The 16,078-nt window shown below is 34.9% G+C and overlaps 1 protein-coding gene across 4 annotated transcripts; it reads right to left on the minus strand.

Annotated features, from left to right (window-relative positions):
- Positions 1–1,295: 1,295 nt before the first annotated feature.
- LOC110683055 lies at positions 1,296–15,877 on the minus strand. 4 transcript variants are annotated; one of them, XM_021859401.1, is made up of 12 exons: positions 15,546–15,876; positions 15,383–15,436; positions 14,632–14,928; positions 13,964–14,520; positions 12,619–12,690; positions 9,780–9,833; positions 8,659–8,724; positions 5,502–5,567; positions 4,574–4,702; positions 3,856–3,906; positions 2,881–3,021; positions 1,296–2,789 (listed from the first exon to the last, which is right to left on the minus strand). In XM_021859401.1, the coding sequence occupies exons 1-12, from the start codon at positions 15,718–15,720 to the stop codon at positions 1,755–1,757; spliced, it is 2,697 nt and encodes an 898-aa protein (XP_021715093.1). In that variant the 5' UTR covers positions 15,721–15,876; the 3' UTR covers positions 1,296–1,754. The 4 variants fall into 4 exon arrangements, with proteins under 4 accessions (XP_021715093.1, XP_021715091.1, XP_021715094.1 ...); XM_021859399.1 differs by having other exon boundaries at positions 1,297–2,789; positions 9,738–9,833; positions 15,546–15,875; XM_021859402.1 differs by having other exon boundaries at positions 1,301–2,789; positions 9,738–9,833; positions 14,632–14,915; positions 15,546–15,581.
- Positions 15,878–16,078: the final 201 nt, after the last annotated feature.

Here is a 16,078-nt window from a genome sequence, read left to right on the forward strand (position 1 = left end):
CAATCAACCACACAGTACATCGAAAAATATTAATTGGTTTCTTTTCATAGTCGGAGACCCAAGTTTCATGGCTTCACAAAGTGAAATTTACAATACCCTTGGAGATGCAAACCTAAACAAAGATACAACTAAGGTTGGAGACTGAAAAAATTAATCTTGTCACCATCATTCATCGAAGGCACAAGAAACATGTACAAGAATTACAAAGAAACGATATACTCTACACACTACATAATTAGGGCTGAAGAGGGGAATAGGATAATCCTGCCAGTGTAATTCACAGAGATACATATACCAGAATTACAAAAAAAGAATAGACTACTCTACATAGAGGTTTACAAGAGAGAATTCTATTTGAACCTGACAAATTGTTTTTTATTTTTTATTTTTATATCTTATTAATAAAAAGAAGTTTTTAATTGATTCCAATAGTTATTCAATGATAATAATTATAATAATAAATGTCTTTTTGTTTATGACTTGTCTATTTATGATTATTATTATTATGTAAAAGGATACAAATCTTAAATAATAATAATAAAATAAAATAAAGTCGTGCATCGCACAGGCTTCACACCTAGTTGACTATATTTCGAGGCTAGAAATATTTGAATTTGGAAAACCTAAAGAGAAAAGAGAAAAGGGCGGTTAGGGTATTCAAATCCCCTGACTTAGGTGAAAGACATAGGAGCTTAGTGAACAACACCAGTAATAAGTTATTTTTATTTTGGTTTAAAAAAGTCACAAATAGCATCTCCAAGATTTTAACGAACTTGGTATTCAATGAACTTGGTATTCAATTGAATTATGCATCCACTAGTAAAACATTATTTTTCCTATCTAATTTACCTTTTTTGACAAACTCTCTAATTTACCCTTGAAACAACCAACGTTAATCAAATAGTCTCACTCTTAAAACACTTACACCGACACACCGTACTACGTATAACAATAGATATCATCACATATTTTTTTAGATAAGATAAAAAGAGTGGGTAAGTATGAATACATTGACAAATAACCATAATAAGTAATGACATCTATTTTGGATAAGATTATTATTGTGAGGAAGTGAATATTGTGACAAATAACTGAAAATTCATCAGTAATTATGACATTTTATTTGAGATGGGACATAAAATTGTAAATGTCCCTACGTTAGATCAAGTAGAACAGCTAAGTTATGGCTTGTTGTGTCAGACTCAAAGTTTGTACATGTGCTCAAGGTTTTACCCTGCTTATGGTGGGTGGCCCTAGCCCTTGTGCATATGTTTCTTTCACAAACACATCTTATTATCAATTTATCACTATCAATTTTTGAGAAATATCTTATTATTATTATATCATGCATATATACAAGTACAATTGGTACATGAATGATTTCACAAGGAGAAGAATATACTTGATATTCCAAATATTAGTCAGCCTAATTTCAAAAAAAAAAAAAAAAAAAAAAAAAAAAAGCCAATGATGTAAAATCTTCAAACTAGAGAGAGAGAGAGAGAGTGCGCGACTAATAGAGGGTAGAGAAGAGGGGATCGAATTTCTCGTAAGTCACCGTTTGTGAGCTAATTTGGCAAAATCTTTGACCTAAACTTCACATCTCTTGAGGTTTTGTCACTTAAATTAGTACTGTATAATGCCGCTACTCACTAACACAATGCTTTTCAAACATTTACAAGTTAAAAGAGGCTATGTGTTCTCAAGAAATTTCATAGACTAATACCTTGGAGCCTTGAAGGTTACGAAGTGATCTATTGCTTCTCTTTATTGCTTCCACTATACAAGAAATCCAAAATTGCTGAAGCTTTTGATGGTTCGTCCTGTGTGCATCCACTACCACTACTAGTCTTTTCATTCTTTGTGACCTCCTTGGCAGAACTTGCTGAAGTCATTTTTATCCCAGATCCATATTTTGCCGCAAATGAGAGCGTGGATAAGAGAGCCCTTTGAGCTGTGCCTGGTGTGTTTTTAACTCCAACCTTGATTGGGGATTGACCTGAAGAAGCTGGAGAACCCCAAAGCTTCGGTTGTACTGCCTTATCGGATCCATTTGCACTTTCGTTTTCTCTAATCTGGGAATCCAGATGCCCATTATTAGGCAAGGTAGCTTGTGATTTGGCAGCACAATTATCATATGCAAATCCACCAGAAGACGGAATACTAATTTGCTTGGGACTAATTGAAGCTGGGTTAGCCTCAGGCATCTCACAAACACTTAGCACTCTGCTTGACATTCCCTTGTTCAGCTGATTACTAGTAGCAGAAGGATCATCGCTTTTGTGAGATGGGTTCACATTCTCGGACTGTCCAAATGAATAAAATCTAGAATTATCCCTATGATGTGAGGGGTTAGCTTGTTTTTTATCCCCTGAACTACCAGCTGAGTGTCTCAAAAATGAGATAAAATCCTTTCCTTGTGTATCTAAAGCAGGGGTATCAATCAAATATTTAACTACATTGACAGCTGTTGTTGCTATATTTGGCTGACTACTAGTTCCTGTAGCACTGCCACTTTTCTGGGATAAATCAAGTTCTTTAAGCTTACCAGAATCCTTCAGTGATGATTTTCCAGATGAAAGAAAGCTTAAACCTTTTGGTGCCTTTCCTGGCAGACTGGCTTGAGTTGCTATATTCTCCTTCAGATTCTTGGGGGTCGCAACACCAGAAGAGAAGGATGCATTAGCATCAAGCTGCTGTTTAGAATTTGACTTGTCAAGTTGATCTGGAATAGTAGTCCCAAAGTTGGAAACTCCTGCAGAAGTTTCTGCGACTTCCTTAGCTGGAATCTGATGAAACACGAGTCATGAATAATTTTCAGCAAATAAAACAGCTGGTTTTAAAGATAAGACACTTAGATGCATGAATAATTGAATATACCTTGTGTGAAAAAGAGCAGCTATCACCTCTGCTACAAAAACCTGTAGAAACATAGATGTTACATGGATAATTGGATAATTGATGATCATATGGACAATCATCCCCCTTCATGCAAGCTTGACGTGCAAAATGACAGCATGGCTGTAGCACAAAGTGAACAAAAGGATGAGCCCTAGAGAAAGAGAGTAGAGCAAATAGAAAAGTCCATGCAACAAATCTGACAAAAATGAGTAATGACACAAACGGTTATCTTTAACGCACATGACAAGGCTATATCTCTCATTCCCTCCTCTCCATGAGCCTTATAAGAGGCATCAGGTCAATGGTATGAAAACCATAGTGCATGAAGAAGAATCCAGTTCTCAGCTGGACACCTTTCATTTCTGTGTGAGCAAAAATTGATTATTCATCCAGACCTGGTCTTTTTCTCCCGGTATCAAAATTTATGAGATCAATGCTCAACGAGTGCCAGGCCAGATTTTCCAACAAGCATTTAACCAGGTCCCTAAATTGATCACTTCAAATGACCAGGTTTCTTTTTTTTTCCTGGGGCGGGGTGTTGTGGGGGGGGGGGGGGAGGGAGGAAGTAATGAAGACATATAGAAGTAATAGAAAGACACAACGGGATGTCACCCATGCCAAAATCAACACAGCAGGTTCATTCTTATCTTACCTTCACAGCAACAACCTTACATCAACAATCCTCATTTTGAATTCTATCCCTGAGGGTGCTCCCATACAGTTATAATAGCATAAAAGTTTTTGCTACACTCATCTTCGATTATTTGATACTTCTTATGGTTCTTAGATGCCTAATATTCCAAGTCATTAACCATGTACGGAAACCTTTACTAAGGTGAACAAAATAACATCAAATAGACATAACAAAGTGCTTAATATACTAGCTATTATGTATGTAGACAATAACACTAATCAGTTAATCCACAGAAAGTGTTCAATAACCAATTATTGTACCATGGATTTTGTAAGTGGTATCACGTCATGTGAAAACTTGCATTTCTCACCCTGAAAATAGAAAAGGCATACATGAGAAACCTATTATAATATATAAAGAACTATTTACTCAAATTAGCAAGGAACACTACTGAATAAATAATCAGACTTTACATGCCCTTAGGTACAAGGTAAAACTTGGCTAAAGACTAGAGGATCCAAAGCATAAATTACATAGTACTTGTTAGATATCATGACATACGCATGTATTCATATATTACATAAATTTGTTCCATAGTATCATCAAATCCCACCTTACGCAATATATAAAATTATGCAAAACATGTGGTCAATTACTTGACTTACGCAAGAAGAACAATTAATCAAAAGACAAGAGAACTGTAGACCATTGAGCCGTAAACAGCTAAATGAAAAGCAATCTCATGAGATGGTACATAAAATGCTAAAAGGAAGGTGCAACATCACATGAATAGCACAAGACAGAAGATACAAAATATACAACTTAAAATCAATTCTGATAGTAAAAATTATATAACCCACCAAATGCAGTAAACAAAATAAAACACCTAGCTTCATGCTGATGATCCAAATGTGAAAATAAATAATTCATCAATCTAAATTCAAATCATAATAGAACAGCAGGAGATAATAAAAAAAAAAAAAAATTTAAAAAAAAAAAAAAAAAAAAAAAGAACCTCAAATATTAAAATATAACCACCTCTTGGCATCTTCCCCTGAGATAATGGCGACAGGGTGCAATGATTTTTGGTTTCACGATAGTAGTAAGTTTTAATCTCTTGACACCAAGTTTCTTATCCATTTCTGCTCGTTTCTTCCTTTTATTCTGCTGCAGAATTAAATTAGCAAAAAAGAATGTGTTACCTAAAAAGTTAAATTACTGCAGCAAAACAAAATTTTTAAAATGAAGCAACCGGCACAAAATTTTCTGTTTATTACTTTCAAAAAAAGAGACATAAATTTATTGATCAAGAGAAATTAGTAAATTTGACAGAGATATGATCATTAATTACTAAGTTCCAGAACAGATATAGAAGCGAATCACTGCGGGATGCAAGATAGAAGTTCAGTACTTCATTTTATTAAAGCTGTTAATGAGAGAACTCAATTAACAGCATCTAGAATCTGAAATACATGTAATAATTCTTAGTAGTAGTATCCAGTCACAATAGGAAAGTGTACTATAATAAGGAATCATTTGGATACTCGTAAAGCAAATGAAGAAAGCTCCAGTCGTTAATTACATCTGAACAGGGCAATCCAGAGAAACACACTCTTGAGAAGAGCCCCTGGAGGAGCTAGGAACAATGCTTCCAACAGATATCCAACTACAGACCATATCTCAGTAAGAACCACCATATCTTCTATTGGAAGATACTTCCCCAAACCCCCTCATGGTAACTTTTTGAAATGGCAAAAAATTGATTGTAGAAATATTCATCTTAAAACATTAGGTTTCTCCAAAATCTGCTTCGCATGAATTCTTGTAAAGTCTATTGTTGTAATATTAGATTGATGCAAGTAGAAAAGCTAAAGCCCCATAAAAACAAAGGCTTTTCTTGACTACTCCATCCAATGTTAGAAAAATATAAAAGAGAATATATAAAATAAAACAAAATAAATAAAACCTTTTTCTTTTCTTTCCTTGCCTCTGAAGAAGAGCCTCGTTTTTTATTCTTTGGGATGCTTGAGCCCTGAATAGATGGTAATACCAAGATGAAAAATGTTAGCAAATGTTGCAAACAATGTCAAGTCGTCAAACATGGATGCTGCAAACAAAACAGCCCAGTACATCAAAAACAAAATGTAAGTTACAATTTAAATTCAACAAATCATCTTAAAACACAAATTCATAGAGGAAAAAAAGTACTCCTCCAAACCATCCCAATTTGAGTTTTTGTACAATTCACATAATCCACTTGGACCAATGTTAGTAATTTATACATATGAAAAAATATAGTCATGTGGCTACTTGTTGGAATCGTCTCAATGTATAGTTTTTAAATACCAATTTTTTACATTTTATACTTAATTGATAACTAAAAATATTATTGGTCACATTTCTGCATTGGCATGCATGCCTAGTCAAATTAGGGCACTTTTTAAAAAGAGGGAGTAGAGATTAAAAAAAAAAGGACATTAGAATATGTCCCACATCTGTGTCCAATCAAAGGACCATGTCCCTATGTTTGAAACTTTGGGTTCTACTTCTAATGGATACCCCTGTGAGGGTCATGGTTTTGGTGTTTGTGATGGGAAGGATGGAGTAGCAAGAGTTGGATGTGTGTGTTTTAGAAGGGGGGGGGGGGGGGGGGGGGGGGGGGGGGGGGGGGGGGAGGGATGAAGAATGAGGGCAGGGCTAGAGGGAATAAAGATTAATTGTAATTTGAAGTTGAACTCACCTACCTATGTATCAATGAGGTTTTGGAGAGTAAACCCCTCAAAACAATTTTATGAAACAAAGATTATGGATTGGTTAGGTTTACTCCAAACCTCCCAAACAACACCATACAAAGCAGATAAAAAAGAAACCTCAATGGTTCCAAGCAATAGGTATAAATCTGCATCTAAAACAGAATATTTTAATCCATGCACATGTGGGGAACAGATTCAATTTATCTCCAGGATAGCTGTTATATTGGGTCTTTGTCTCTCTGACCACCCTCAAGTTGGGGTTTAAAACTCTACTCCATATTAATTAGATCATTTCAGACACTCAAGCTTGAATAGAAGAAAACCAGGAAAGAGTTGGGATGAGGAAGGGCAGTGGGAAGGTCTTCATGTCCCCAATTCTAAAGAGCTAAATCTCATGCACCTGGCTCCCACATCTTTGTTTGATTCAGCAACAAATCCAATTTTATTCAAGAAACAAATAATATCACATAATATGCTAGCTATAAAATATACAATTTCAGTTCTTGTCCTTTTTCATGCACCTGGCTTCTAAGAAGGAGCACATTAAAAAGATAGAGGTTACGGAAATGCGCATGTTAAGATGGATGTGCGGGAACACTCTAAGAAATAGAATCAGAAATGAAGTTATTCGCAAGAAAGAGGGTGTTACAGGCATTGCAGACAAACTAAGGGAATATCGACTGCGTTGTTTCGCATGTAAGATGGAGACCCCAAGGCGCACCTTAGTTTTAAAAAGCGTGAGGCGCACCGAGGCGCAAAGGATCCTTGGAGCCTAGGCGCAAAGCGAAAGCACACGCCTTTTGGATATGAGGCGCAAACTTTTTAATTTTTATTTTACTTCTTTTTTAGCATTAAAAATTTATTTAAAATCAAATTAAAATGATAATTACTTAATTTAGTGCTTTTTGAAGAAATTTTACTGCTTTTTTGTTATTATTTTTCTAAAAATACTCAAATTTAGGCATAATAAATAATTAAAACTATTTTATTTTGGTAAAAGAAAAAAAAGAGGGAAGGTGGTCAGAGGAGGAGGAGCAGGCTTTTGTTACTTCAATAAAAAAAAAATAAAAAAAAAAAAGAGAGAAAGAAAAAAAAAACAGAAAAAATAATAAAGAAAAAAAACTTTACGTAATGGAGAAGAGCAGAGGTCGAAGAGAGATAATAGAAGAACAAAAAAAAAAACCCTGCCTGGGTTGCCTCACCACCGCTGGCCGCCGGTATAATCTGCTGCCGGAAACCGCTGGGGATTGATCTCCAGCAATGTCTGCCGTAGCTGAACCCACCAATTCTTCAATTGCAAAGCAACCCGTAAATTAGGGTTTTAAATTGGGGGTCAAATTGAAGTGATTTCATTCAATTAACAAGGGGCTTTTGCTCGAATTATCAATCTAAAGACTAGGTAAGCTTCAATTGGAAAAAAAAATATACAAAAATTAATCCGAACTTCTTTTTCTCATGCTTTTAAACATAAGGCAGCTCAGGGGGTATGCCTTACGCCTTGATAGAGGCGGTCTGAGGCGCTCGCCATCTGGAATGCGCTACGCCTAGGAAGACCGAGGCGTTTTGGCCTGCACCTCAGCCGGCCTCGCATTGCCTTGCGCCTCAATAGCGTCTAAAACTAAGGGGTGCACCAGTACGAGAGTGGAAGAGTGGGATCATGGAGAGGTTAAACGAGGTAGAGGGAGACCGAAAATGACTTGGTTGGAAGGAGTTAGGAAGGATATGAAGCATATGCATTTGCATGAGAATGAGGTATTTGATCGTAAGGGATGGAGAAGGAAGATTTTTGGGGATAACAATACGGAATAATCACTTTTGGTTCATGTAGCCAACCCCACTTATGGGATTAAGGCTTTGATTGATTAATTGATTGTCCTTTTTCACAAAATCCAGGAGTTCTAATTGTGAGGATCAATCGGTCGGCTTCATACACTCTTTATAAATGTATATAGTCAAGACACTCCCACTATACCCGACACCTTTTTATTAGGTTTGCTTTCAGAAGTTATCATGTCAGCTTTCCTATGCTAACTTCCAGCTTACTGGTGTCTGTTAATTATTGTTTCATTTTATTTGTTAAGTTTCCTGTACGTTCATACTTCCAAAAAGCCTAATATTCCATTTCATAGTAACAATGATAATGCACATATATATAAATAAATAAATAAATAAATAAATATAAAGTGCCAAAGTTAAATGTGGCAGAAAGATAAAGGTCATTATGAAAATCAAAACTGGACCCTTCAGAAAGGCACAGAAAATCAGAAAATGGATAAATCTAGAACTAACAGCATCAGCAAAGCTAAAGAGCATCAACAAAAATAATTAGTATATCCTGTCATACATAAACGAATGACACCATTTCTTTACCTCTTCTTCAGCCATTTTATTCTCTGTAGGAGGACCTGGGTTTTTCTTCTTAGCACTGCCAGCATCCTGTTATAAATGATCAACATAACCAAAAAAAAAGAAAGCATTCAATAGGCTAGGAGGAAGTGTTAAACATGAGTGATGAAAACATTTACACAACAGCAACAAAGAGAACCAAAAGTCAACAACAACAAAATAAGAGAGGGGGGGCAATATAAGAGCAAAACAAAATAAAATAATAAGATGTGAAATTTGAGGTAGAGATGAAAAGCAAAAGTATAAAAACTGAAAAAACCTTCCCTGTGGTGGACTTTGAAGAGATGGGGGGAACAAATCTAAATGCCTTAATTTGTGCGCAAATAGTTAATGTTATGGGAACTTTGGAAACGGAGGTAGTATTTATTAACAAAAAATAATACGAAGTATGAGTTATAGCCATGGCTTGGTTATCTGTGCTTTTCCAAGTGAAACTATTAAAATAAATAAGTTAAAGGAGAAGTGGCAATTATTGAAAATAATTTGTTTTTCCAAATCAATTATAAGTCTAATGGCCCTAATCTCCTTTCATATTCCACCATGGAGAAGCCCAAACAAAACACTGCCAAAGGAAACAAACACTAACATCTATTATCGGAGAATCCACCATTCCTTGACACAAGCACCCCAATGTGAAAAACAAAGCATTTTTCAAGGGAAAACAATAAAGTTTTGTCAGTTGCCCTTGCCTTCACAAAGACCACATAGTCCAAATAGATGATACCTACTTTCTTAATTTCAACATTCCATAGATAGCGCTACTAATATGAAAGTAATGACTCTATAAGCATACAAGTAAAGCAGACAATAATGCACAATGACTAATTTGGAAATATTTACTGCAGTGTTACATAATAGATAAAAGTGATGCAAAATGAGTTCCATCCAATTCACATTCACATATAATCATACTAAGCTTGACAGTGAGGAAGAGGATCATAGGAATATGATCATACTACTATAATGTAGCCAAAAAAAGGATCAAGCAATCACATTAGAGCACAAAGAGGGAAAAACAATCAGAACGGCCAGATACAACTCACAGTCATTATTCCAGCGGCAGAATCCTGGTATTTACTATGTACCTCAGCATCAATTTCTTGTACAATTTTCAGGACATCCTCGGGAACAGACGTCATCTTCAAGAAAATTAAGTAAAAGATATCATAAGAATAATAAACTAAGAATTTTGTAATGATATATCTCAGCTAACTCATTTCAGAGAAGGACAGAGACTTGGAACAAAATATCAGCCAGCAACAATCTATAAAGACTATGAAACAAACAAGAAACCAAAAACAAACTGGTTTCAAATGCAACAAATATAGAAGAATAGTTTTTTTTCAGAATTTAGACATGAATTAAATTTATTAAACTAAAAATCAATGATAAGATTAAAGCCAGTAAAGAGGTACAATATTGCTGATCAAACTGGAGCTTAAATTGGACAGCTGAAAGGTCAAAGAAAAGTCCTTGCAACATGTCAACAGACACCAAAGAGAAGCAAGGTATACAAGCTCTACCCAGAGTATCCACACTCCACAGACACTGTACAGACAAAAACCCTACTTACAAAAATCCTAGTAACTTTTCTATCCATCAGTGAGACCTACAACATTGCCACATTTCGAATCCCAACAAAGTCACCAATAAGTGCATAAAAAACTTAGCAAAGGCAAGCCTGATGCACTTCAGAAATCCTAAACACTATGCTAAACAAGGGTGGCTAGCTGAGGGAGTGAGAACAAACAGTTCTCCCCTTACCATATTACAATACATATATGAGTGGTAAGCACCCAAACTTCTAACAAGTCTTATATCACACAGGTGAATGAAGCTTTATTATCCAAAGAAAAAGAGCATAAGGTGAGGATTTGAAAGAATTATCCTTAATTCCTTATGCATTGAATGGACTAACAACCCAAAATTGTAATTATGTGATGTTCTTGCTACCCTTAACTCAGCAATATCCCACTGGCCACAGGTGTCAGGTGTGTACACTTAGAATGCACGAGATCGGGTACGGACACGGGTTTAAGTATAAAAAGGATATGGAAAAAACATTAATCTCAAATTATGGGATACAGGTACAGCCATAAGACAACTCATATTATAAATGTAAAAAAAATAGGTTTATTCAACAAATCGCTAAAGAAATTGCATCGCATAAACAAAATTAAAGGACTTGGTCTTAAAATCATTAATCCAGATAGTACTTCCTCCATTCATTTTTAATTGCAATGTTAGAGTTTTCATGCTTGCCAATGCACACATTATACCATTAATATCTTTTATTATACTTAACCAAGAATTATAAAAAAATTCATATTGTGGAACTGTATATCGAGAGGGATCTAACAAAACCCCAAATGACTATGTTTTTTCTAAATAAACCACAAAGTAGTGTGTGTGAATAGTGCAAAATTTTCAATATTGCAATTAAAAACCAAAAGACTGACTTGACTATTGTTCAACGTGATGCCGAAGTTGCTAAGATTGCAGTGGAAACAGAGGATGTATATTTTTATAAATTGAATTAGCATAAACTACTTGCACACATTAATTCTTTCCTCTTTTTCTTTCTTTATATTCCCACTTTTCCCTCTTCTCGGATCACACACTATTACATTAACTAATAAAGTACATCGAAATCAACAATCTCACTTAACAATCTTTTAACACTCTCTTTTGGCTTAATCTCCTCCTCCACTCCCCTCACTCTATTAATTAGCGAACAACACCTCGTTGCATTCGTCCACCTTCATTTTGTATTTCTAAAAATCAGCTATGAAAACACCCATAATAATAACCCTCACATTCTCTCCTAATAAAAGAGAGAGAGTGTGTTCCAAAGATGAGGCGTGTTAAAAGGCAAAACAAGTCATAATAGTACACTTTCGTGTCCAAGTGTTATAAAACATTAAAAAGGGGGGGGGGGGGACACGGTTTTTTTGGCATGTCTAAGACATTGTCGTGTATCCAAAGCGTGTCGGTTTCCAACACCACGTCCGGACACACGTGTTGGGTTAAGTGTTTGTGTATCCTACGTGTTGTACACACTTAAGTAACCCTCCCCCCAAAGGCTCTCTTACCCTATTCTCTTTTATTTGGACAGTAAATTGCTCCTTCTACTTTAAGTATTATTATATTCAAGCCTGAACTACATAGGAAAACTTGTAAATCTAGCATTCATCTCATCCTTACAAGGTACATTTATACTAAGAGGTATAACTTTAAATGCATAAACTTTTTATTAAAAAATTAATTGCAATAAGTAATAAAAGAAATAAAAAATGAAAAGAAAACAAATGTAACAGTAGACAGCTGGTTTGTTATTATTGTAAGTTTTAATTCTTTTTTTTTTTTTTTATATATATTAAAACAAGTTTGAAAACCAGACTTAGTTTTCAATTATCAGTTGCTAATTTTCAAAATTAACATGACTAGAGTGAGTATAACTAGTATGATATCCATTATACTCCATATAACTTACATCATGCGCAACTTTTGATATCTCACAGCCATATTGTAATAGCAGCGACATCAAATAAACCATTGGCACTTTAACAAGAGGAGGAATAGTTTCCAGGCTATGTAGACTTACCACTAACTAGTCCAAACAAACCAAGAATAGGATACATCAACAAGCTTAGTATTTGTCACTTGTCAGCACAAACTTTGGCTTAATAATTTTAAAGTTTTGAAGTTGATATAAGAAAGAATGAAAGAAGACAACAAGTAGTTGACTTCCAAATAAGTGGCACATGTCTTCTCAATGCTACTCTAGTATTAAGCTCAAATTAACGAACCAATACAGCAATCCGCAGTAGACATATAAACTTATTGAACATGCAAAGTAGAAACATTGAGTAGGACCAATCAAACAGAATATGATTATCAAACATAGCCACACTTCACACCTACCTTCCAAATATTTAGTAACTCCTGGCGAGAGTACTGAATCTTTGCACAACTCTTGGGCCAATTATTTCCAACCTAACAAAGGAAAGTAGAATTTCAACAAAATTAAGCATTTGAAGTATCATAAATTTATATTGAATCCAAACATAGTGGTCATCAAAAGACATAATCTTTCTTGTAAATTCACCAACATCAGAAGATAATACATATGGAAGCGGAAATAAGGTAGAACACTAGAACTACCCACCTATAAATAAGGAGAATGTAATTAAAAACGTGAGAAGAAAACTTTATATGGTTTATCCATTTTCATTTGTATGGTTACTTAAGATCAATGTGCGCTTTTATATCTTTCATAGACTTAAAAACTGGAATGGTTTAGGATAGTATAATCCAGTGAAAATTTTCAAGAGAGAATATATGAAGTAGGATTAAATCAGTTTTATTTATAAACAATTAAAGTTAAGTAAATACATGATTCAGTCTTTTAATTTTCAGCAAACATAAGTTTAAATTTAATCTAAGGTATTGTTAAATTAGCTACACAGAACCTCTCAACCAAATGTTGAATTTCTTTTTTTGAAAAAAAATATGAAAACAGTTGACAATTAATGAGAAGCTGCTGCTTTGCAATTCCTACCTCTCACAGTAGTTATTTACGTAGTATGTATTAGTATAGATATGTTCCAGACTTCTGATAAATAGAACTCCATGGAAAGAAAGAAAACAAATTTTTGCACACGTTGAATACTTAGTAGATAATAATATAAGCTTTATCCTAACTTATACATGTCTTCTACATATCCAGATGAAAAAATAGTTATTATTGGAAAGCTTGCAATAGTAGCAAAATGTCATACAAAATTAACCTCATACAGTCATACAACTCTCAAGATTTGGAGATCAAGGAAGATTCTACCATCAAAAGCAAAAGGTTCTCAAATTCAACTCTATAGAGAAGAGGAAAAAGAATAAAATTAAGAGGACTTCAAAACAGATTATATTTGATATAGAAAGAAGGACAGACGTGGAAGATCACACTGTAAAGTGTCACCAGCAGACCTCTTTTCTTCTAGAAAGAAACAAGAGTTTATATGCTAGTACCAACTAGCAAGAATGAGTGAGTGAAGTGGAAAGCCACTGGGCACCTCTCCAATCCATGAAAATAATTAGAAACAGAAATTATTCCAAAAGATTGCAACATTGCAAATAACTGATAAAGACATACTCCCTAAGACAAAGGCGTCATCTTAAAGTAATTATTAAATAATATAATATTCACAACTTTTGAGCAAAACATCAAACTTATTTCATGAATACATATTTAAATCCATAAAGAAGACAATACCTTCCTTGCAGTAGATTTTCCTATGTTACCATATACACTTTGCTTCACCATCTTCTCACACACAATTGGATCAACACCACCAGAACTCATGTTGTAGGAAGTCCCACTATCTATAGATAAAATCTTACTTTTTCCTGAATTGACATCCTTCGCAGATATCTTCTTAACCTTCTTTATTTTGCCCTTAATAACAGCACTAGATTTATTCCCCATCTTAATGCTATTTGAGATTGTTCCTCCTATATTGTTGCTTTTCGGTGCAGCAAAAGTAAGATCTTCAGATAAACCTTGAGGAGCTTTTCTTTGCTTTTCCAGAGGCATCTGAGCCTCTCCAGGACACATACCAACATGCTGGATCCCAACCTCTCGACAGTCGACCTCTCTAACCACAGACAGATGAGTATGAGATTTTGCTTCATCACCTCCAGAAGTTGATGTGCTTACTTCCACATGCTTTCGTTTCTTCTCCTCTGCCCCATCTCCCTTCATATTCCCATCAACAGTCACTTTTGCACTATTGCTGCTTTCAGCTATCACAGAATTTTTAACAAAAACATCTGTGTCCAAAAGACAGCCAAATTCATTCAAAATGTTAGAATTGACATTTTTGTCTGACAGTTGTAATACACTAAAATCATCCGATTCATCCATCAGAATTCTCTCAATACCTGACAATTCTTCATGCACTTTGTCGACCTCAGCCATCCCAGTGCTGGTGCCCTCCTCAGCAGAAGGCAGTTTTTCCATGGTTTTACTTTTATCGGTCCTACCCAACTCATTTATTAGTTTCGAACCACTGAAACCAATGTCTTTACAAAATTCCCCAGGAACCCCCTCTTTATTTGCCTCATGATCATGAACAGGCAAATTATGAGCCTCCACAGTATCAGAACCAGCCAATGTATTAGAAGCTTCTTTCTCAACTCTTGGCACAACAACATGTTCCACATCACTGCATAAATCATCTTAAACCGAAAAAATAAGGGAATGAACAAATAACGTCAAAATTTAGCCTCATAAATAATATTTTTACATCCTCACCCAGCATTTTCTTTCTATTTAAATCTTATCTCTGTAGAATTTGCAAGATTCCACCATTAGATCATTCATGCCAAATGCTAAAGTTCATCCCCAAATACGCATCATTAACAATAGAATGACCGAGAAATTCATATATTGAGCACAAATGAATCCAACAGGTAAACTTCACACACACCTATGACGGTGATGAGCACAATAAACACATAATACACAACCTTAGACAAACCTAAATTATGCATTTCAATGACAATTAAGTGCAGGAAGGCCAAAAATCAAGGTGAGGTCACTTCTAGTAACCCCAATTCGAATCGCCCTCGATTACACACTAAAATAAAATACTCATAGCATTAATTATAGCAAATTATAGCACAAAAGTACCTGAACTTAGTCGCCTGGAATCATTCAGATTATCACCACACTGCCTCGGAAACTCTACAAATTCAAACAAACCGATTATAAAATATAATCAAATTCACAATACCAAATCATCCAAATAATCAAAACCAATCAAGCAATTAAATTACTAATTATTATTAAATACCTGGAAGTTTAGCATAAGAAGCATACTCAGAAAAAGGGTTTTGATCAGAGAAGAGAGAGAAAATTTTAACAAGAGCATTGAAAGAATTGCTGGGAATAGGGCGTCTTGGAGGTGGAGAACCAAATAATTCTCTAATTGGATCATTCGACGGAGCTCCGGAATTGGAATTATCCATTATAATCGAATTTGATCAAGTAGAAAAAGCCCTGATTTAAGCAGACAATTTTTGGGTAATGGAATGATAAACCCTAGAAAATTGAAAAGGGTTTTACAGCAAGGTTTTTGGAATATATAATTTCAGATACTCCGTAATTTGCATAATTTTACAAGGAGAATGTTGAATTTTGGCGGGACTTGGTTTGCGACTTGCGCAATGAGCTATGAGCCTATGACTAGGGTTGAGCAAAAAATTCAGGGTACCTAGTCGGAACCGAAATTTGATAGAAACCGCAGGTTCCGAAACTGAAAGTTGTACTAGAAGTTCCGGTTTCGGGTAGCAAAATAAAGAACCTGTTGCAACAGGTTACGATTCA

The sequence above is a fragment of the Chenopodium quinoa genome, unplaced genomic scaffold, assembly GCF_001683475.1.
Source record: "Chenopodium quinoa cultivar QQ74 unplaced genomic scaffold, ASM168347v1, whole genome shotgun sequence".
Classification (NCBI taxonomy): domain Eukaryota; kingdom Viridiplantae; phylum Streptophyta; class Magnoliopsida; order Caryophyllales; family Amaranthaceae; genus Chenopodium; species Chenopodium quinoa.